This window comes from Pan paniscus, chromosome 9 (genome assembly GCF_029289425.2).
Source record: "Pan paniscus chromosome 9, NHGRI_mPanPan1-v2.0_pri, whole genome shotgun sequence".
Lineage (NCBI taxonomy): Eukaryota > Metazoa > Chordata > Mammalia > Primates > Hominidae > Pan > Pan paniscus.
The window spans coordinates 46,066,869-46,089,390 of record NC_073258.2 but is presented as its reverse complement, the minus strand read 5'-3'; the positions used below and the strand labels follow the sequence as shown (position 1 = coordinate 46,089,390).

Below are 22,522 nucleotides of genomic sequence, written 5' to 3'. Positions count from 1 at the left end.
ACGGTCAGTAGTAGATATGGTGACTGTTGGAAGTTCATTTGGGGGGAAACAATGAGAACACCTTCACTTCTATGAAGGATAGCTGTATCTTGGTAGGTGGAAACAGATGTTTTGTGTTGATCCTACAGAAGTTGAAATGTGTGTAGAAGGGTGGTGCATATGGAAACTGAGTAGCTGAAGGAGTGGACTCTGAATCATCAATCCTTATTAACTCTCAGCTCCAAATCCATCCTTTATTGCCTGCTTGTTATACTGGAACATTTTTCCCTTGCTAGCTGATTCAATAGTAAGCTTCATTAGTCGATAGTCCTGAAGAGACCCTGAAGGGGGAAGGGGCTCTTTAAAATTTTTTTTTAATTAGCCCTTATAAAAGAGGAAGAGGCTCTTTTTCTTCTAATCTCTCTCTCTCTCTCTTTCTGACAGAGTCTCGCTGTCACTCAGGCTGCAGTGCAGTGATGCAATTTCTGCTCACTGCAACCTCCACCTCTCGGGTTCAAGTGATTCTTCTGCCTCAGCCTCCCGAGTAGCTGGGACTACAGGCGTGCACCACCACACCCGGCTAATTTTTGTATTTTTAGTAGAGACGGGGTTTCACCATATTGGCCAGGCTGGTCTCAAACTCCTGACCAGGAGAGGCTCTTTTCCATGGTTCATGTGTGTTCCTCTGTACTAGGTTGAATAATATCCACCCTCAAATTTATGTCCACTCAAAACCTGTGAAGATGACCTTATTTGGAAGTAGGGTCTTTCCAGATGCAATCAAGTTAAGATGAGGGCAGAGTGAATTAGGGCAGGTCTGAATCCAATGACTGCTGTCCTTATAAGGAGAGGGAGATTTGGAGACAGAGGGACAGAGAAAGACAGGCAAGGACGCCATGTGAAGGTGGAAGCAGAGCTTGGAGGGATGTTGCCACAAGCCAAGGAGTGTCTGGAGCCACCAGAAGCTGGAAAAAGTGGGGAAGGATCCTCCCTCAGAGCCTGTAGAGTGCACATTCCTGCCAATACCTTGATTTGGGACTTCAGGTCTCCAGAACTGTGAGAGGATGAATTTTCGTTCCTTTAAGCCACCCCATTTGTGGTAATTTGTTATGGCAGGCCTAAGACATGAACACATCTTTTCAGCCAGCTCTGCCATGCACCATGGCCAGCAGAGCTTGGTGCCTCCCCTTGGCAACTTCCCAGTACCACAGTTAGTTCTCTTGGTGCAGCTCGCCAGCAAACTTCGCCATCCAGCAAAACACCACCATGTCTCCTCCAGCGAGGTTTGGATCCTTAACCCTGGCAGATGGGAGCTGTTTCAGAGTTGTTTCTTCCTCGCTGTTCTGCCTCAAACTAGAGGTAGAGGCTGCTCCCTGCATCTGTTACACCCGCGTGAAAGGAAAATAAAATCTCGGGACCCTAATTCACTCTGCCAAAAGGAAAAATTAAGCTCAAAGCTGAGTCATGCAAGAAGCTGCCTTTCCTTTTGTTCCCCAACAGAGAGCTACCGATCAAGGTTAAATATCTCCATGGGTAGCTCCTCTATGTTCACCCTATCTAATGTAAAATGCCAGTTTACTGGCTGTGAGATGAATACATAATTGACTATTCCCCTACCTGCTCCTTTTCTCTAGTATCGTGGATCACCAGACCCTCTCTCTTTCCCCTCCAGCACACTTTTCCCCTTTAACTATTAAAGCCCCCAAAATCATCTTTGGAGAAAGGCACAGACCACAGACTTTCTGTTATTCCATGTTCTTTTCTTCCAGATGTGTTCTTAACCTTGACAAAAATAAACCTCTAAATTGATGGAGACCTGTTTCGGATACTTTTTGGCTTACACTTGTGTTCTTAGAGTTCTCTTTTTCCCTTTGTCAGTAACCCTCTATTATGGTTAATAATTCTTTCTTTCTTTTCTTCTTTTCTTTTCTGTTCTTCTTTTCTTTTCAACAGAGTCTCGCTCTTTTACCCAGGCTGGCAGGCTGGAGTGTGGTGGTGCAATCTCAGCTCACTGCAACCTGCATCACTTGGGTTCAAGTGATTCTCCTGCCTCAGCTCTGCGAGTAGCTGGGATTACAGATGTGCACCAGCACGCCCAGCTAATTTTTTTTTTTTTATTTTTAGTAGAGACAGGATTTTGCTATGTTGGCCAGGCTGGTCTTGAATTCCTGACCTCAAGTGATCCACCCACCTCGGCCTCTCATGGTGCTAGGATTATAGGTGTGAGCCACCGCGCCCGACCTATTTCTTTCCTGTCCAAATGATTATGTAGCTTCTGTCTCCTGATTGAGTCCTGATGGCTGCAGTGGGAATGTGGCATCAGGAGTTGAAAGCAAAGGCTAACTGCCTGGGTCCCAGGTTGGCCTCTGTACATCACTGATTTGCCTCTGAGTTGGGTCCTTGCTCTCCTAGCCCATCACTTATGTATTGCTTGCTCCTTCTAGTTTGTCCTCATCCAAGACTGCCTTCCTAAAGTAGATGTTGCTGGTTGCTTTGCTACTTTGAAGCCAGCATTTCTCAGCATGTGGTTGGAAGGGTAACTGCGTGAGAATCACTAGGGGATGCTGTAAAAATGCACATTCTGGGAGCCCATCAGGATTCTCAGTTAGTAGGTCTGGGGCAGGGCCCAGCAATGTGCATTTTTTTTTTTTTGAAACATAGTCTCGCTTCGTCGCCCAGGCTGGAGTGCAGTGGCATGGTCTTGGCTCACTGCAACCTCCGCCTCCTGGGTTCAAGCAATTCTCCTGCCTCAGCCTCCTGGCTGCCACACCTGGCTAATTTTTTGTATTTTAGTAGAGACAGGGTTTCACTGTGTCTTGAACTCCTGACCTCAGGTGATCTGCCCGCCTCAGCCTCCCAAAATGTTAGGATTACAGGCGTGAGCCACCCGCACCTGGCAGTAATTTGCATTTTTAACAATGCTTTGTTCCATTTTGCAGGTACCTGCACCATATTCTGTATCCTTTCCCTATGTCTGTTTTCCAGAGGTGATCACTTCCCACTCAACAGTTATCTCATACCCTGGATGGCAAAGCTGATAGATGCTTTAAGTGCTGGTAGCTCTTAACAGTGATTCTGAGTGAGCTACACCCTGTAGCCTATTTTCAGTTGCCGATTTTCACACCACTCTCTTGCCAAGCGTTCCCTGTTTCAATCATGTGCAGCTTGTGGAGCGCCTGCTGCTGTATTCCTGAGAAAATCCAACCCAAGGAAAATAATGGCACATCATGCTAATAGCTCTCAGTGAAGGTGTTGCATAGAGAAATTCCCAGCCTATGTCTCACTGCCAAAGGTTTAGCAGCTCCCAGCTTGAGCGAGGAGGGTGGGAAGGGAATCTGCCAACCCTGCAGCATGTTTGCTATGAGGCTTTCAGCTCTCTGCCAACTTTCAACAACATTGAAGGGTAGAGGACATTTCCCCAGACTCCAGACAGGAACACCTTCTGTTCAATGCCCAGCACGATTGTAGATGCTTCAGGAGGTAAAATCTCCATCCAGTGAACCACAGGGTAAACTGTGTGAGATACAATTAAAAAACAGTGTAATTGGATGTGAAATTATGGAGGGCAGACAAAAATCTGGGGAACAAGAGATCACTAGAGGTTATAGTCATTAGCAAAGTCATTATGGAGTATAGGGAATTATGTCAAGGTTTTAAATTATGTAGCATTCAGACAGCTTGAAGATATTCTGATAGTTAACATTATCCCTAAAAAGAGTAGGCAACATTTACACATTCTTATTTCTAAATAATAGCAAATAATAACATTAGTTAACATTTCATGAGCACTTCTTACATGCCAAGTGCTGTTCCAATCACTTACATGCCTACACTGATCTAATTTTAAGAACCCAGTTACACAGGCATTATTATTATTAGACCCATTTTACAAAGAAGACTGAACCACAATGCCACATGATGCCACCGTGCCACATCTCTGCAAATACATGCCAGAATGAAAGCCAAATTAGGAAAGATAGGACTGTTCCTAAAATGACATGAACCATTTCTTGGGACCTCATTGCTGGTGTCTTTCAGTGACTTCAAAAAAGAAGAGTTGGTAGCAGTGTAATCCAGCAGCCCCTGAGTTATTAAGCATTCTTGATGGTTTTATCTAGATGGCTTAGCAGATTCCTCTGTAGAGCTACTGAGTCCTCAGAACCATGGGAATGGCATCATTTTGAGTCTACGAACTATGATGTCAAACGAGACTTGGTTCAGATCTCAGCTTCACTACTCCATTGGTGGGTAACTTCAAACAAGTTACTTAGTTCTCCTCATCTGTTGGACTCTATGAAGATTCACCCATACATTCATTCATTCATTTAATCTGCAAATACTGAGTACTGACTGCAGCTAGCAGTGTGCCGGATACTAGGGACAAAGCAGTGTTCAAGACAGACTTGGTTCCTGCCCTCATGGAGGTAATAGTCTAGCAGAGGAGATAGACATTTTTAAAATAAGCAAATATTACAGTTGCCATATTTCCTATGAGGCTGTATCATGGGGGACCTAACCTAGTGGAGTAATATCCCCAGTGTGTGCTGAGTCCTAGGCTGGCTGGGAGTTTTACTGATAGAGGTCAGGCTCAGCTGGGAGGTCAGCAGCTAAGGGCTGGCTGGTCTAGACTAGCCTTGACTCCATGTGGTCCCTCAGCTTTGAACAAGCTCAGCAGGCATGTTCTAATAGCAGTGGCAGAGAGAGAGAAGGGGGTAGAGGAGGGGGTCATGAATGCAAGCACACAAGAACTTTTGAAGCCCAGGTGTGGAAGTTGTATGAAATCACTTCCACTTCATTTATTGGCCAAAGCAAGCCAGCTCAGGTTCAAGGAGTGGGGAAATTGACTTTATCTCTTGCTTGCAGTTGTTGCAACATCACATCGCAGAGGGCACAAATACTGGGAAGAGCAGAGTAGAGTAGAGAGAGTCATTTTTGCAATCAATCTACCACAGTCAGTGAGAAACTGAAAGTGGGTTCTGTGGGAGTAGAGAGTGAGGAAATGAGTCATGAGATGGGGTAAAAAGAAGCCACATCATGCAGGCGTTAAGAGGCACCAAACAGTAAAAGTTAATTTAATTGCTTCTCGGCCTTTTGACTGAGACCGAGTGTAGTAAACGTTAATTCACATAGGGCAGGAAGCATATGGTAAACATTAAACACTCACTCTCCCCGCTCCCCCTTATTTTCCATCTCATAGAATGATGTCACTTGGACATCATTGTCAAGTTCATTTGTTTTAGGTGTGTACCTTAGGCAGGGATTGTTCTTTCCAGTGCTCAGGATGCTTGTCAGCAAATATTCAATAAAAGCTTCTTACTGAATAAATAACAGAGTACCTGAAATTATTAAGTTAATGACTAGTAGACCATTGCCTCCTGTGTCTTATGAGTAAATTATCCACTTTCTTGAAGCAAATTCATTATGTTGAGAAGCATGAAAACGAAATTGATGTGCCTAGGTTGTCTTTTGCACTGAAAGAACCAAAGACAGCGTGGCTGTGAAATACAATATTCATCTGAGTTTCCATTTACAGCTTTTCCATAGGCTGTGTGGTGCTTGGCAGTAATGACCATTGGTTTGTCCAATTTTTTTTTTCTTTGAGACGGAGTTTTGCTCTTGTTGCCCAGGCTGGAGTGCAATGGTGCGATCTTGGCTCACCACACCCTCCATCTCCCAGGTTCAAGCAGTTCTCCTGCCTCAGCCTCCTGAGTAGCTGGAATTACAGGCATGTGCCACCACGCCTGCCTGGCTAATTTTTTTGTATTTTTAGTAGAGAGGGGGTTTCACCATGTTGGCCAGGATGGTCTCGAACTCATGACCTCATGATCTGCCTGCCTTGGCCTCCCAAAATGCTGGGATTACAATCGTGAGCCACCACGCCCAGACTGGTTTGTCCAATTGTTAAATGCAGCCAACATCTGCACTAAGCGGTGGTGCGTGAATAAGAAACACAGTAAGCCCAAATTATTCCCATACACTCTGGATAAACTGAGCATTTTAAAAAGTGGCCTTGTAGCTTTCAGAAGATTTCTAGTACCATTAGCTGGGCAGAAACCACATTTATAAGATGTGAGTCTGAAAAAATTCTTCCAGATCTTGTATCATTGTCTTCCCAGGGACAGAACCATGGCTTTGCAATGATGAACTAGTCGGTAATACATTAGATTAAAAGGTAGGAGAATCTGAGCTGATGTATTGAAGCACACAGAGCTTCTACTTCTAGAAATGAGGTAAGTTGGAGATCTTGAAGGTTGTCTTCTACAAAACACCTCCAGATGAAAGATAAAATACCCCTTTAAATGAATTAGCCTGTGCAAAAGATATTTCTTCTGATATCAGGACAATGTAGGAACATGAGCCCAGAGAGATGAATAAGCTGGGACATGTACTGCTCCTCAGTGGCCTAATTGCTTGTATATTCCTGGGTATAGACGGAAGTAAATGGATTGGGACAGAACAGGAGACAAAGCCCATGAAGGGGAATCATAGCAGAGACCTTCCACATAAAGCTGGGACCCAGGAAGGGCTACACGTGCAAAGGATGAACCGAGGCAAAATTAAACAAACAGAAAACAAAACAAAGGAAAAGAAAAAGAAAGAAAAAACCCAGAGGCAAACAGAAAAAAACAAAACAAAACAAAAAACCCTTTTCTCTCTTGGGCTTAACTCACAGTGAGGGGAAAAAGTCTCCCCCAGGAATTCATGGTGACCCACATCTTTACGTAGGTGTAGGGACTGAACTAACTCCATTTGCCCAATGCTCTTCCCCATCCACCAAAATATAAATAAATAAATAAACAAATATCCAACACACAACAAAAACCCAACAACTGTATAAGCTGAGAATTTTAATTTAAAGAAGACCAAAATTGGTAGTGTCCCCATGTCTGATGCAAACAAACACAAATTCTTCCATGAAGAATTTACATTTAGGGACTTGAATAATTTGCATATAGTTTTAATGAGCATAAAGTCACACACATACATAAACATCATGAAAAATATAGGGGAATAAAGCACCATTAGCAAGAGTCAGCAGAAACAATAGAAATATTTATAAAGATTATTAGATTACTGGAACTATCAGATACAGAATATAAAGCTGTTTGATATGTTTACATAAATAAATGAAAAAAATTTTAAACATAATTATAATTCATAACCACCAAATGAAATGCATTTTTGAAAAACAACAAAATATAATAATTAAAATTGAAAGCTTAATGGAGCTTTTGCTTTTTGGACATAGCAATAGCAAGCCATTACTCCACCATAACTTAGGAAGTAAGCACATTATATATATTTTTTTCTTTGAAGACACTGGAGACCGATGTAAGCAATGACTTAGCTTAACTAAAATTCTTAAGAAGGAAAAACATTTCCTGAGTGAGCTGGCCTTATTCTCTGAGGACATTTCTCAAACATGAGAGCTGAGGACTGGGCCTGCTAAAGGTACTGGCATCTCTACTAGAGGAAAGAGAATCCAACAGACATTTTGACAGCCATTGGGATGGCATGACAGATTGGAATCTAGAAAAACCCCCAAATGCATGGCCAGTTTGCCCTATGGGGCACTTGCTGAGTACTAGGGCAGCATGGAAGGGTGGAAGGTGGGGGCTAGGAAGGCGAGAAAGACAAGGTTAAACCTTTCATAGTCTTTTTTTTTTTTTTTTTTTTTTTTTTTTTTTTTGAGACAGGGTCTCACTCTGTCACCCAGGCTGGAGTGCTGTGGTGCAATCACAACTCACTGCAGTCTCGACCTCCTGGGATTAAGTGATCCTCCAGGCTCAGCCTCCTGAGTAGCTGGGATCACAGGCATGCACCACTACGCCTGGTTAATTTTTGTATTTTTACAAGAGACAGGGTTTCACCATATTGCCCAGGCTGGCCTCTAACTTCTGGGCTCAAGCGGTTGGTCCACCTCAGCCTCCCAAAGTGCTGGGGTTACAGGTGTGAGCCACAGAGTCTGGCCCCTTTCATAGTCTTGATATGCTTGGAAACAAAATTCTGAGAAAGACAAGTCCACAATAAACATATGGCAGGCCTCATTCTGTAGATATTTGAAACTACAGGGCACTGAATCTAATCAAGGTGGCTTCCTAGCCCTAGCCCAGTTCAATTCCTAATAAAGTGATGAGTTCTCACCCTACTCAGCAGGGAAAGGACAAACTCTCTATGGAGGAAAATATGACCAACTTCAGTCTTTATGGTTCTTTAAAAATAGAATGTCTGCTGTACACTTAAAAAAAATTATGGAACATACAAGGAAGCAGAAAAATGTAACTGATGAAGAGAAAAAAAAACAGAAGCAGACCCCACAGATTATTCAAATGTAAAAGTAATCAGACAAGGATTTTAAAACTACTATCATGAAAATTTATGAAAGTAGAGGAAAAGAACAAAATGTGTGAAAAGGGAGAATTTTAATAGAGAATTGGAATTTACTCATCTGTTTTTGAGATGGAGTCTTGCTCTGTTGCCCAGGCTGGAGAGCAGAGGTGCCATCTCAGCTCACTGCGACTTCCGCCTCCTGGGTTCAAGTGAACCTCCTGCCTTAGCCTCATGAGTAGCTGGGGCTACAGGTGTGTACCACCCCACCCAGATAATTTTTGTATTTTTAGTAGAGACGGTGTTTTGCCATGTTGGCCAGGCTGGTCTCGAACTCCTGACCTCAGATGATCCGCCTGCCTCGGCCTCCAAGAATTGGAAATTATGTAAAAGAAACAAAAGAACATTCCAGACACGAAAAGTACAATACCTGAAATTAAGAGCTCATTTGATGGATTTAACAGCAGACTATACCCTAAATATAGTAGGATTTGTGAATTTGAAAGATACATAGTAGAAAATAAGGTAAACTAAGCTAAGCTAAACCGTTCTTACCATATGATCCAGTAATCATACTCCTTAGTCTTTACTCAAATGAGTTAAAAAAAACTTTTGTCCACAAAAATATGCACAAATGTTTATAGCAGCTTTGTTTATAATTGCCAGAACTGGAAGCAACTAAGATGTCCTTCCAAAACTGGAAGCAACCAAGATGTGAATGAACAAAGTGTGATACATCTGTACAATGGAGTATTATTTAGTGATAAAAGGAAATGAGCTATCAAACCTTAAAAAGCCATGAATCTTAAATGCATACTGCTAAGTGAAAGCTGCTTGTCTGAAAAGGCTACATACTGTGTGATTCTAAGTATCTAAGACTCTGGAAAAAGCAAAGCAGTAGAGACAGTCAAAAGATCAGTGGCTGCCAGAGGATTGCGGATGGAGGAAAAGAGAGGGATGAATGGGTGGAGCACAGGGCAGTAAAACTATTCTGACATTAAAATGGCAGATATATAAATGCATTTGCTAAAACCCATAGAAAAGCATGGCACCTAATGTAAACTGTACTCAGTTGTTAACAATGTAACCGTATGAGTTCATCAGTGGTAAAAAATACAAGATAATAGTGAAAACTCTACGGGTAGGGAATTCTGTACTTGCTGCTCAATTTTTTCTGTAAACCTAAAACTGCTCTAAAATGCAGTACAATTTACTAATTTGTTTTAAAAAACAGTTAATAGAAACTATCTAAACCAAAGCACAGAGAGGAAAAAAGAAAACCATGGAGGCTTCTGGCAGTATAGCTAAAAAATCCTAGATTTCAGCTAAATTAGAATAAGTATGAAGAGTGGCCACAAATACCCTAGGTATGCTAGTGAGAAATTATCTGTATTTCTCCTCTGTTCTCTGTAGAAATTTAAATTTTCCCCATGCTGTTTTATCATCTACCTCATATCATACTGAATCCCTACCTAGAAAAATGTAAAACAAATAATTAGCTCAGGAGCCAAACTCCTGCATAATTAATCTGTTACCACCCTATACATTTTAATGCAAGGCTGAATTCACAAGATATAAATGAAATTCTCCAAGGACAAGAAATCAAAACAAAAGGGAAAAAACCCTGAAGTCAGAACTAGAGGCAGTGAGCAGTAAAAGAATAGGAAATCAGGGGTTGCCCCTTGGGGATAATGGCAAAACCCACTGAAATCACTAGAAGGTAAGAGAACCAAGCCTGAGATTCCTGCACTGGGGTTAGAGCAGTGCCAGCCTGGTAGCAGCTCCAGGTTGGTGAAAGCAACAAAAGAAAGTCAATATCTGAAGAAGAGCATCCCAGTTTAGCCCTCAGAATTAGCTTCCCCAGATTAAAATTAAACAAACAGGACTTCAAAATAAAAACGCCAGCCTGGTGCAGTGGCTCACACCTATAATCCCAGCACTTTGGGAGGCCAAGGCAGGCGGATTGCTTGAGCCCAGAAGCTCGAAACCAGCCATGGGCAACATAACAAGACCCCATCTCAAAGGAAATACAAAAATTAGTCAGGCATGGTGGCACCCACCTGTAGTCCCAGCTACTTAGGAGGCTGAGGTGGAAGGACTGCTTGAGCCCGAAAGGTCAAGGCTGCAGTGAGCCATGATTGTGCCACTGCACTCAGGCCTGGGCAACATAGCGTGACCCTGTCTCAAAAAATGGAAATACCAAACAAAGAAGAAAAGTAAAGCACTTTGAGTGAGAAAGTGCCACCAGAAATACAAACAATGGGTTTAGACTCCTAAGAATTTAAGATATTGGTATTATCAGATATGGACCATAAAATACCAATGTAGTACATAGTTACATAAACTTTTAGCACTGAATTTTAAAAATGAGCAAGTAATAAAAAACTATTAGGACTGACCAGGCAGGTTTAAATGAGAGCCAAACAGATTCTTTCCCCCGGGCTCCCAAAAGACAGGGTCTTGCTCTGTTGCCCAGGCTGGAGTGCAGTGGTGTGATCATAGCTCACTGCAGCCTCAACCTCCTGGGCTCAAGGGATCCTCCTGCCTTAGCCTCCCAAGTAGCTATGACTATAGGTGAGCGCCACCACGTCTGGTCAATTTTTAAATTTTTTGAAGAGATGGGGGGTCTTACTTTGTTGCCCAGGCTGGTCTTGAACACCTAGCCTCAAGGAATCTTCCCACCTTGGCCTCTCAAAGAGCTGGGATTACAGGCATGAGCCATTGTGCCTGGCCCCAAATAGAACTTTTTAAAATGAAAAACATTTTAAATTAAAATTATAGTGAATGGTTTTAACAGCAGAAAAGGTGTGAAAAATTATAGAAATGCAATATAGATGTGAAGAAATGATGCAGTATGCAGCTCAGGGAGACAAGGGTGGAAAGTATAAATGTGAGATTAAAAGGGAATGGGCCAGGCTCGGTGGCTGACGCCTGTAATCCCAGCATGATTTTGGAGGCCGAGGTGGGTGGATCATTTGAGGTCAGGAGTTTGAGACCAGCCTGGCCAACATGGTGAAACCCTACCTCTACTAAAAAAAATACAAAAATTAGCCAGGCATGGTGGCGGGCGCTTGTTGTCCCAGCACTTGGGAGGCTGAGGCAGGAGAATCGCTTGAACCCAGGAGGTGGAGGTTGCAGTGAGCCAAGATTGCGCCACTGCACTCCAGCCTGGGTGACAGAGTAAGACACTGTCTCAAAACAAACAAACAAACAGAAAAACAGAATGAAGACTTGGCACTTGTAACTTGAGTCTCAGATAGATACAATGAGATAATGCCTGATAAATTTTCAGAAATGACAAAAGGCATGAATTCGTAGATACAGGAAGCATACTGTAAACCAGGTAGAATAAATAAAGAGTTCCACACTTAGACACCTTGGCATGAAACTGAGGAACACCAAGTCAAAAGGTATTGCCAAAGAGGCCAGAGATATATCACCTACAACAAAAGGCACCATACTGATTTCTGAAAAACAACAATGGAAGCCAGAAGTCAGTAATATGATCCAGTATTTCATTAACTTTAAGATGCCATCAATGCTAAATCACACCACTATTTTATACAGCACCAGTAAAGAAAAAAAGTAATGTCGAATTATGATATGCACCAGAATATCTCAAATGTAGGAAGTAAAGGTATACAAGGAACTTGATAAACAGGTGGTAATTTATTTTATACAAAAATGTGTGTATAAGATAATAAAAATGTCTAACTTATGGGGTTCTAAAAATCAGAGGTTAGGCTGGGCACGGTGGCTCACGCCTGTAATCCCAGCACTTGGGAGGCAGGATTACAGGCAGGTGAGGCGGGCGGATCACCTGAGGTCAGGAGTTTGAGACCAGCCTGGCCAACATGGCGAAACCCCATCTCTACTAAAAGTACAACAAAGCCCGGCATGGTGGCACACATCTGTAATCCCAGCTACTCGGGAGGCTGAGGCAGCAGAATCGCTTGAACCCGGGAGGTGGAGGTTGCAGTGAGCCGAGATTGCGCCACTGCACTCCAGCCTCGGTGACAGAGAGAGACTCCATCTCAAAATAATAATAATAATAATAATAATAAAATCAGAGGTTAGAATATTGGCCTACAATAGCATGTAAGTAGGGAAGGGGTCGATCAGACTTATGATGTTCCAAAGTCCATTATAAGTAAAGAACGGGTTATGATACCAGATAACTTTAGATTGTATTGAGTATGCATTGAAAAAGTTCAGGAGTAAACACAAGAAAAATATAAATAGAATGTAAAACTTTAAACCTAGTACAGAGGGAGAAATGGAATAATAACAATAATAAAACCAAACAGCCAATCAATAAGTAATGGAAAAAACGCATAAAAGAGAAACAAATAGTACAAAATAACATGATAGAAGTCTTCATGTTTTAAGAATTATAATAAATGTAAATGGAATAAAGTTGTCTACTAAAGGGTAGAGATGGCCAAATGAAAAGCCAAAATCCAGGTTTATTTGACTTACAAGAGACAAAACTAAACCATCAACACATAGGAGGTAAAAGGATTTAAAGATATACACTAAATACCAACCAAAGCTATATTGAGATCACAGAAAACAGATTTTTATTTGCTAAGGCAAAAAGCATTAGCAATAAGGAAGTCACTACATAACAAGAAGAGTTCAACTCACCAGGACAACACAAGAATTCTACACTTTATTCACTCAATAGAATGTGTAAAGTTGAAACTGATAAAAGAGGGGAAATTGTCAAATCTACCATTACAGTAGGAGAATTCAAAATACCTTTATCAATTATTAATAGATCAGACAAAAGTTAGTAAAGATATGAAAGATTTGAACAACACAATTAACAAGCAGTGCCACATATGTAGAAAACAATCAGAGGCCAGGTGGCTTGGCTTACGCCTGTAATCCCAACACTTCGGGAGGCCAAGGCCGGAGGATCATTTAAGCCCAGGAGTTCCAGACCAGCTTGGGCAACATACCCAGCTACTCAGGAGGCTGAGGTGGGAGGACTGCTTAAGCCCAGGATGTTGAGGCTGCAGTGAGCCAAGATCATGCCATCGTACATGCCTAGGGGACACAGTGAGACCAGTTTCCAAAAAAAAAAAGGAAAAATAATTAGGAAGCACATGTGAAACACTTAAAAAACTGGCCATACTGTGGCTGGGTGCGGTGGTTCACGCCTGTACTCCCAGCACTTTGGGAGGCCGAGGCGGGTGAATCACGAGGTCAGGAGTTTGAAACCAGCCTGGCCAACATGGTGAAACCCCGTCTCTACTAAAAATATAAAAAATTAGCTGGGAGTAGTGGCGGACGCCTGTAATCCCAGCTACTCGGGAGGCTGAGGCAGGAGAATCGCTTGAACCCGGGAGGCGGAGGTTGCAGTGAGCTGAGATCGTGCCACTGCACTCCAGCCTGGCGACAGAGCAAGACCGTGTCTCAAAAAAAAAAAAAAAAAAAAAGGAAAAAAAAGTGGCCACACCTGGACGTAAAACAAGTCTCAAAAATTTTCTAGCTAGGTGTGATGACTCATGCCTAGAATCCTAGCTACTTGGGAGGCTGAGGCAGGATTGCAGGAGGCCAGGTGTTCAAGACCAGCCTGGGCAACATACTGAGACCCCCATCTTTAAAAATAAAAATTATAAAGCCAGTGCCTATAGTCCTAGCTATTCAGGAGGCTGAAGAGGGAGGATCACTTGCAAGAGCCCAGGAGTTTGAGGCTGCAGTGAGCCATGGTCACGCCACTGCACTCCAGTCTGGGCAACAGAGGGAGACCCTGACACTAAACAAACAAACAAAACCTCTAATAGGTAATACAATTTACATTTGTGTTTCCTGGGGCTGCTGGAACAAATTTATCACAAACTCAGTGGTTTAAAACAACAGAAATTTATTCTCACGGTTCCCTGGAGACCAGAAGTCCAAAATGAGTGTTACTACACCAAAATCAAATTGTTGGTGGGATGCTTCATCCTCCAGAATTTCTAGGAGAGAATCTGTTCCTTGACCCTTCCTTTTTTTTTTTTTTTTTTTTGTGGCTACTGATATTCCTTGGTTTGTGGCTGCATCACTCCAGTCCTCACCTTCATGATCACACTGCCTTCTCCTCTTCTGTCTGCAATCTCCCTGCCTCTGATTAAAGACACTTGTGATTGCATTTAGGACCTACCTAGATAATCCAAGAAAATCTCCCCATCTCAAGATCTCCAATTTAATCACATCTGCAAACACCTCATTTCCACGTAAGGTAACATAGAGTTCATGGATTAGGACCTGATGTCTTGGGGGCCATTATTCAGCCTACTACAACATATATTTATATACTTGTGCCTGGATGAGTTCTCAGTACTTTAAGTGTCTTAACTTCCTCTCAAACAATATATAACATAGGTGCTATTATTTCCATTTTTCAGATGGTAAAGCTGAGGCAGAGAAAGGCTATAAAAATTTGCCCAAGCTTTATCATACTCGCATGTTCTTTGACCACATGCAATTAGTTAGAACCAACAACAAAAGCTATTTTTAAACTTTCTATTCTGAAATGATTCCAGATTTACAGTAAATCTGCAAAACAGTACAAAGTATCCATATACCTCCACATAGATTTTCCAAAGGTTAACATCTGACCCCATTTACTCTACCATTTTCTCTCTCTATAATTTTTCCTAAACCTTTTGTGATTCAGTTGTATATCAATATTCCATTAACCCTAAAAGCTCCAGTGTCTATTTCCTAAAAAACAAGGACTTTTTCAAGGAACCATGACATTATTATCAAAATCAGGAAGTCACACTGATATAATGCTATTAATAATTTACAGACCTTACTCAAATTTTACCGAATGTCTCAAAAATGTCCGAAAGAACAAAAGTTTAAAAAATGCTTTCTTGACCAAGATCCAGTCCAGAAACACGTGCTGCAGGTACTTGTCACGTCACTTTAGTCTCCTTTAACTTGAAATTTTTGAGAAGTATAGGCTGGGAACTTTGTAGGATATTCCTCATTTTATCTTTTTCTGATATTTCTCTCTACTATGTTCATGTTATGCATTTTTGGCAGGAATATCACATAATTAATGTTGTGTCTTCAGCACATTTTATCAGGATTCACAAAATATAAAATTGTCTTATTAATAGTGATATTAACATTACAAAATTTTTTTGAAAAGGAAATACATTTATAAAACTCTTAAGTCTGTGCATTTAAAAATACTGTAAAATAATTAACAGGTCAAATAAATCATAATGTAAAGATATAAATGGAAAAGCAATAAAAATGTGTATATATACATGTTTGTATACATGCATACACTCAATCATGGGGTGAAGCAAAGGAGGTAATTCAAATAAACTCAGATACTTACTAAAAATAGAAAAAACCTTGAACATGAATGAGTTAAATGTCCAATTTATGAAATGAGAGAACAACAGAACAAACCATCAGAAAGCAGAACATAAAAGAGAAGGGCAGAGAGAATGAACAAAGCTAAGATTGGTTCTTTAAAAAAATAAAATAGACAAACTTCTGGTAAAACGGCCAAGGAAAAGAAAGTGAGAAGATACAAACAGTATCAGAAAAGGAAGTATGCATATCCAGGAGAGGTTTAGAAATAAGAAAATTCCTTAAGCTACTTTATGCTAATAAATTGTAAAATGGGTAAATGCTTAGATTTTTTTTCAAAATTGACTCAAGAAAAAAATAGAATTCCTGAATAGTCTAATTATAGTAGTTAAAGTCTTCCCACCAATAAATACTAGGGCCAGACAGCTTTATAAACTTTTAACAAACAGATCATTCCAATCTTTTGCAAATTCTTATGGAGAACAGGAAAATAGGCAACACTTTCCAATTCATTTAATGGAGTTATAATCTTGACACCATAAACTGACCAAAAAAGTGTAAGAAAGGCAGACTGCAGGCCAATTTCATGTAGATGCAAGAATCCCAGGTAAAATACTTGAAACAAACTGATTTCAGTAGTGTATAAAGATAAGGAAATATAACCAAGAATGGAGAAGTGATTCTTGTCTACTCTAGTCTTTCTGCGTTCAAACCTTTTTCTTTTCTTTTCTTTCTTTCTTTTTTTTTCTTTTTGAGATGGTGTCTCACTCTGTCGCCTAGGTTGAAGTGCAGTGGCACAATCTCGGCTCACTGCAACCTCCGCTTCCCAGGTTCAAGGGATTCTCCCACCTCAGCCTCCTGAGTAGCTGGGACTACAGGCGTGCACCACTGAGCCCAGCTAATTTTTGTATTTTTTTTAGAGGCAGGGTTTCACCATGTTGGCCAGGCTGGTCTTGAACTCCTGACCTCATGATCAGCTGGCCTCAGCCTCCCCAAAGTGCTGGGATTACAGGCATGAGCCACTGCGCCTGGCCCGTCTGTGTTCAAATCTTATCTAGTATGCATTAGAACATAAAATCAAGTCAACATAAAGTTAAGTCTGAAATTTTTACTTGACTATTTTGAAGGTTTGGAGTATACTGTTTTCTCTTTTAACATAATTTTTCTTTTCATGTGCCTAGAAAAATACATTTTTACGTCATCACCTTCACCCTGGAGTGTCAAATACAAGTGGGTGCTTGCCAAGTTGAAGCAATCAAAGCCACAGCTCAGAAGTTTTGAAATTCTTAAGGGATTTTCTAGCCAGAATTACAACTGCTTTCTTTTTTTGAGACAGGGTCTTACTATGTCACTCAGACTGGAGTGCAGTAGTAGTTCAATCATAGCTCACGGTAGCTTCTAATCCCTGGGCTCAGGCAATCCTCCTGCCTCAGCCTTCCAAGTAGCTGGGACTACAGGTGTGTGCCACCACACCTGGCTAATTTTTTATTTTTTAATTTTTTTGTAGAGACAAGAGCTTGCTATGTTTCCCGGGCTGGGCTTGAACTCCCGGGCTCAAGCAATCCTCCTGTCTCAGCCTCCCAAAGCATTGAGTTTACAGGTGTAAGCCACTGTGCTTAGCCTACAACTATTTTCTAACTGGGATAAAAGAAAAAGAGAGTATTTTGTATACTTGCAAGAGAATCCCTCCTCTATCTACCACCACTACACTAAAACCAACTCACCAACCAACCAACCAACCAACCAACCAACTAACCAACCAATGTGTGAAAGCAGATAAAATACTGTCCAGGTCATTGTGGTGTCACCATTTCTACAATGAAATGAGAGGAAAAAAGGGCAAACAATGTGTTTTTCATAAAGCTATATATTTATTCAACTTAAATGACAACCTTTATTCTGAGATTACATTCTTCCTAATTTTAGGGGCTAAAATATATTTTCTTTTACATAATGATGCTGATAGCAGATGGCTATTTGTTTTTGTTTGTTTATTTTTGTTTTATGTCCTTAGCTGGCAAAATTAAAAGCCAGAAGCTAAGGCCCCATTTTTTTTTCTTTTAATACAAATCTACTGGTGCTTAAAACTCAGAGCTTAGGAAACACAGCCTAGGTAAAGACCAATCTTCTTGCTGCATATTTCACAGTATTGAATTCTTTCTTGGTGAGTTCTCCATACAAGTTATGAAGCAGGATAAAAGTCAGTCTTATATTAAGTCATTGTAAATACGGCCTTAATTTCAATCACCAAAGAAATGTATTTTTGTTGTATACCATGGTTGCAGCATGTTTTATTAAAACTAATTATATCAATAGCTACCTGTAGAGTATCAACTTAAAAATTATAATGCCATTTCTATGAAGTCATTACTTTTATAGGACTAGCCTGTGTCATATGTGTGATCAATATTGGTTTAATGCAGAAACAAAGGCAGCTGGGTGTCCAAGCAAGCCACTTTTCTGGGTCAGGGTTTCAGTGGTACCATAGATGGCTGCCAGTCTCAATGTACACTTTGGCCCATTTATCTTTATAAATCATACCATATAGCTTCGATATTTACATACATTTAAACTGAGAAGAAATATGCATTATAAGAAAGCATAGTTTAGTGGGCTTCATGTGTCAGAAATAATTCCATATTTCACAATTATTTTCATGTCATTAGCTACCCTTGATAAAGAACAATTCCATATAAATGTACAAACTGGAAGATAATTTTATAAAACCATAAAGAGATCTTTGTAAATTGCAGTGTGTCTGCTTATAAACAAATCAAATCGATCTCCATTTCTTCAAGTGTCAAAAACAAAAGAGTAGCTGGACATTGGTTTTTATAATCAGTTTCAGAGAAAATACAGGAATAATGATCAATGGCATTTTGAAGCAGATAAAACTGCCAAGTTTTATGCTTAAGTCTATCATTCTGTGATTTGCTATAATAGTATTCCTTTCTATTAGCTGTTCCCGACAATATTAGTTCTATATTCATTTGATATGAGCATTTATATTAAACTTCAAAATTACCTCGGATAGTATCCAGAATATATGTCAGAAACCCCTAAAAGCAACTTCTATTTTCCTCTTAATTAAGATAATATTTAGTCATGTTAACAACTATTGAAATCACAAGGTCAGATTTTCAAAACCAGTAGGGTGCTTTGCAGTGAACGTGCATATGCTGGAGCATCTGGCCAAGTTACAATGCAGTTATCAATGCTTAGTTCTTCTTGGTTTTCTTCAGATAGTGAGCCCGTGTAGACTTGTTCATATTCATGACTATTTTCAAATAAATCCAAGAAGGCAGGTTTGAGATTATCGAGCCCTAGGGAAACAGAATGAGAGAGATATGTAATTATAGCCTACAATTTGGGCTAAATTGAAGCATATGATTTAATGTTTTATTATAGTGTTGTTTTTATTTATAGGTAGATTTTAAAGTTCTTGGGTATACGACCATTATAATTATAACAAGATATAGATGTCTTGTTACTATGGCTGGACAATGTATATGTGCTAATCTATTACATACTATCCTGTAACTCAATGGGAAAGAAACCCCAAGCCAGAAAGTACTGATTTGCGATTCAAAAAATCTACCTACCATAAGAGCATGGATCAGGTATCCATTGGTTCGGGATTGCAGGCCGACTGTTTTAATTGCAGACTTCACAAACGTCTCCGGAGAGGGCTTATCCAAAGTTGGCTTCCGGATTTTAGCCAGTTTTGTAGCTACGAAGTATGGCAGAACACTCTAGAAAGGTAACACCCACCCCAGAAAACATGCCATTGATTAGTAAGGCCACAAACTCAGAATGTACAGTGGTGCTTGACTGCTCTTGGTGGTAGAAACATCTGTATCTTTACAGAGAGAGAAGAAAAGAGAAGTGGCTATCTAAAGCCAACTTGATAGAACACATGATACCATAAAACAAATTGTAACAAATCAATCTCTCAATAAAACAGAGTTTGAGACCAGAGAAAGTATTAAAAATAAGCAGAAATCTACCTTTTTGAACCTTTAAAAAGGAAAGCATTAAATAATCCAGAGAGCACAGATTCAGGATAGGATACTTTTCACACTTAGTAAACTCAACATTGAGACAGAACCACCAAGTAGGAGATCTTTGATACTTTATTCTTCTAATGGGATAATGCCAACTTTCTCCATAATTTATGGCTAATTAAGCTTGTTCTATCAGCTTTGATCCTTCTAAAATAGACATCTTATTTCTCAGACTTGCGTTACTACTTTTCTTCCCTAGTTTCTCACCATTCTACTTCTGAGTTTTATAAACAATTTTATTGATAAGATAGAACCACCTCCCTTTTTTTCTTTTTTAGAGGGAACACAGTCTAACAATATGGAAACTGTTTGGGTAACGAAAAGACACCTGACTGGATGGGTGTAGGGTGACAAATCTGGACATGACCTTTAGAGGAACTTCAATAATGTTAGGTTCTTTATTGCTTAAGCTTGCTGCATTTTGGATGTGATTCAACACAGAGTATAAGGAAACCCTATTGTAACAAGTCCTGAGTCATGATACAAGAGGTCCTTCTGTAGTTTGAAATAAACTGGGCATGGTAGTTCAACAAAGAGTGAATGTGTTGTTTATCTCACATGTGTGAAGTATCACTGCAATGATACTTCTTTTTTTCTTTTTCTTCTTTTTTTTTTGAGGCAGGGTTTTGCTTGTTGCTTAGGCTGGAGTGCGGTGGCACGATCATAGCTCACTGCAGCCTTGAGCTCTTGGGCTCAAGTGATCCTTCTGTCTCAGCCTTCTGAGTAGTTGGAACCACAGGCGTGCATCACCATGCCCAGCTAATTTAAAATTTTTTTTGTAGAGACAAGGTTTCAACATGCTGCCCAGGCTGGTCTCAAACTTCTGGGCTCATGTGATCCTCCCACTTCAGTCTCCCCAAGTGTCAGGATGACAGGTGTGAGCTACCACGCTTGGCCCAATGACACTTCCATTAAAGAAAAGGAATGGTTCTAACACATGGTGGTCAAAATCTTAAAATTTCAATCAAATTGAGATCTGTTCCATTCTATGGATTTCCTTCCTGCTGAGACCTAGAAGGAGTGGTCCCATGTCTCTGGGTTTTTTTTTTTTTTTTTTTTTTTGAGACAGAGTCTCAGCGAGAGTCCCCAAGCTGGAGTGCAGTGGCGCGATCTCTGCTCACCACAAGTTCCGCCTCCTGGGTTCACACCATTCTCCTGCCTCAGCCTCCCCAGTAGCTGGGACTACAGGCGCCCGCCACCACGTCTGGCTAATTTTTTGTATTTTTAGTAGAGACGGGGTTTCACCATGTTAGCCAGGATGGTCTCGATCTCCTGACCTTGTGATGCACCCACCTCGGCCTCCAAAGTGCTGGGATTACAGGCGTGAGCCACCGCGCCCGGCCGTCTCTGGGTTTTTATGTACGTGTGTGCTTTGCATTTTTCCCACTCCGAAGTCTAAGTCAAGGAATGCAACCCACTCTCCTTGACAGGTTAGATGAAACCTCAGCCTCTTCATTAGAACCAAGAACCCCAGATGGAGTGCTGTCACTCTCTATCTTCCTCTTTCCTTGTTGCTGCAGCCACAAACTCATACTAAGTATGAAGTACTTCAATATTTGAGCCAACTTTGATTAGGTAACTTTTGATTTCTGAGAATTTGTTTATTGGGATTATCACTATATATTTATCCCTCACTTAGAAAAAAAATTTTTTTGTCACATCTTTTAAGGACCATTTTGCCACAAGGATATAGTCTATGAGAGCACACACTAGGGTGAGATCTCCGACTCAGACTGAGTAGGAAATGCAGAGTTCAGTGAGGCTCTCACAATGGGTCAGTAAAGAAAAGGTTATTTCCCAGAGCAAAGTTGAGCAGTAAGGAAAGAAAGAGTATATGTAAATACTCTGATCTCACATAATGAAGGAACATAAGCAAACCAGTTCTCATTTCTATGCATTAGGTTTAAAGGTCACAAAATAGTGAAGATTAAAAAAAAAACCCAAATATAGATCACAAGCCTGGTAAAGGTATTGTAAGATTTTGAGCTTCTAGAGGTAGAGATGGTCTAATCATTATACCTCTCAACTGCATTATAATTTTTTGTTCCTTTCGTCCATCCTTTTTGCCATCTTCTTCCCTCCCTTCGTATGTAACATGGTATAAATTGGACTACTTTGATCTTGTAGGAGAATTAAGTTGCACTGCCTGACTGAACCACTTGGTGGTGCCACAAGTTAACTCTTCATGCAGCTAAACCATAGAGCTAGTCTAGAGAACCCCCAGATCAAGGGGTGGGGACAAGAGATGCATACTCAGGAATTCCAAGTTGGGTTATGTTTTTCCAGCTAAGAAATGTAAATTCTTTTCTAGAAAGTATATTTATTTCCACGATGGTTTAAAATCAAGGCAGTTAACATGGCCTAGTGGAGGGTTCAAAGACGAAACAGCGTTTGAGCTAAGTCTTAAATGAAGTGCAAGAATTTCCCTAATTGTAAACAAATAAGGGAACAGCAGGAGCCAAGAAAAGGAGCCACAGAAGAGCATGATGTTTTTCAGGGAACTGCATAGCTCAGGATGGTTCAAATGTTGGAAATGTGTGAAGAGTGGCAGGAGGGAGGCAAAACGGTACAGAAAACTGAATCCAATCACTGGGCGGTATCCATTTCTAGAACACAAGCTCCATGAAGGCTTGGTCATATTCATATATTTTAATGTTTTAGAACAGTACTTGGTACATAGCAGGGGTACAATTAATATCTATTGAATGAATTGGTGAAAGACACTTCATTACGGACAGCACCGAAGAAGAGTACTGGGGTCTCTTTCCACTGCTATGATCCAGAAAATTAATTACACCAAGAAGTTGATAATATGAACGTTTAAGCCA

At 40.5% G+C, this 22,522-nt stretch overlaps 1 protein-coding gene across 1 annotated transcript in view; it reads right to left on the bottom strand.

Annotated features, from left to right (window-relative positions):
- Positions 1-17,481: 17,481 nt before the first annotated feature.
- The window catches only part of HSD17B12 (hydroxysteroid 17-beta dehydrogenase 12), a 175,924-nt gene continuing 170,883 nt past the window's right edge, over positions 17,482-22,522 (bottom strand). The window contains exons 10-11 of the mRNA XM_003808211.5: positions 19,233-19,382; positions 17,482-18,953 (exon numbers count right to left, since the gene is read on the bottom strand). Coding sequence (XP_003808259.1) covers positions 18,849-18,953; positions 19,233-19,382 — 255 coding nt within the window. The 3' untranslated portion in view covers positions 17,482-18,848. The remainder of the gene's footprint in view (positions 18,954-19,232; positions 19,383-22,522) is intronic.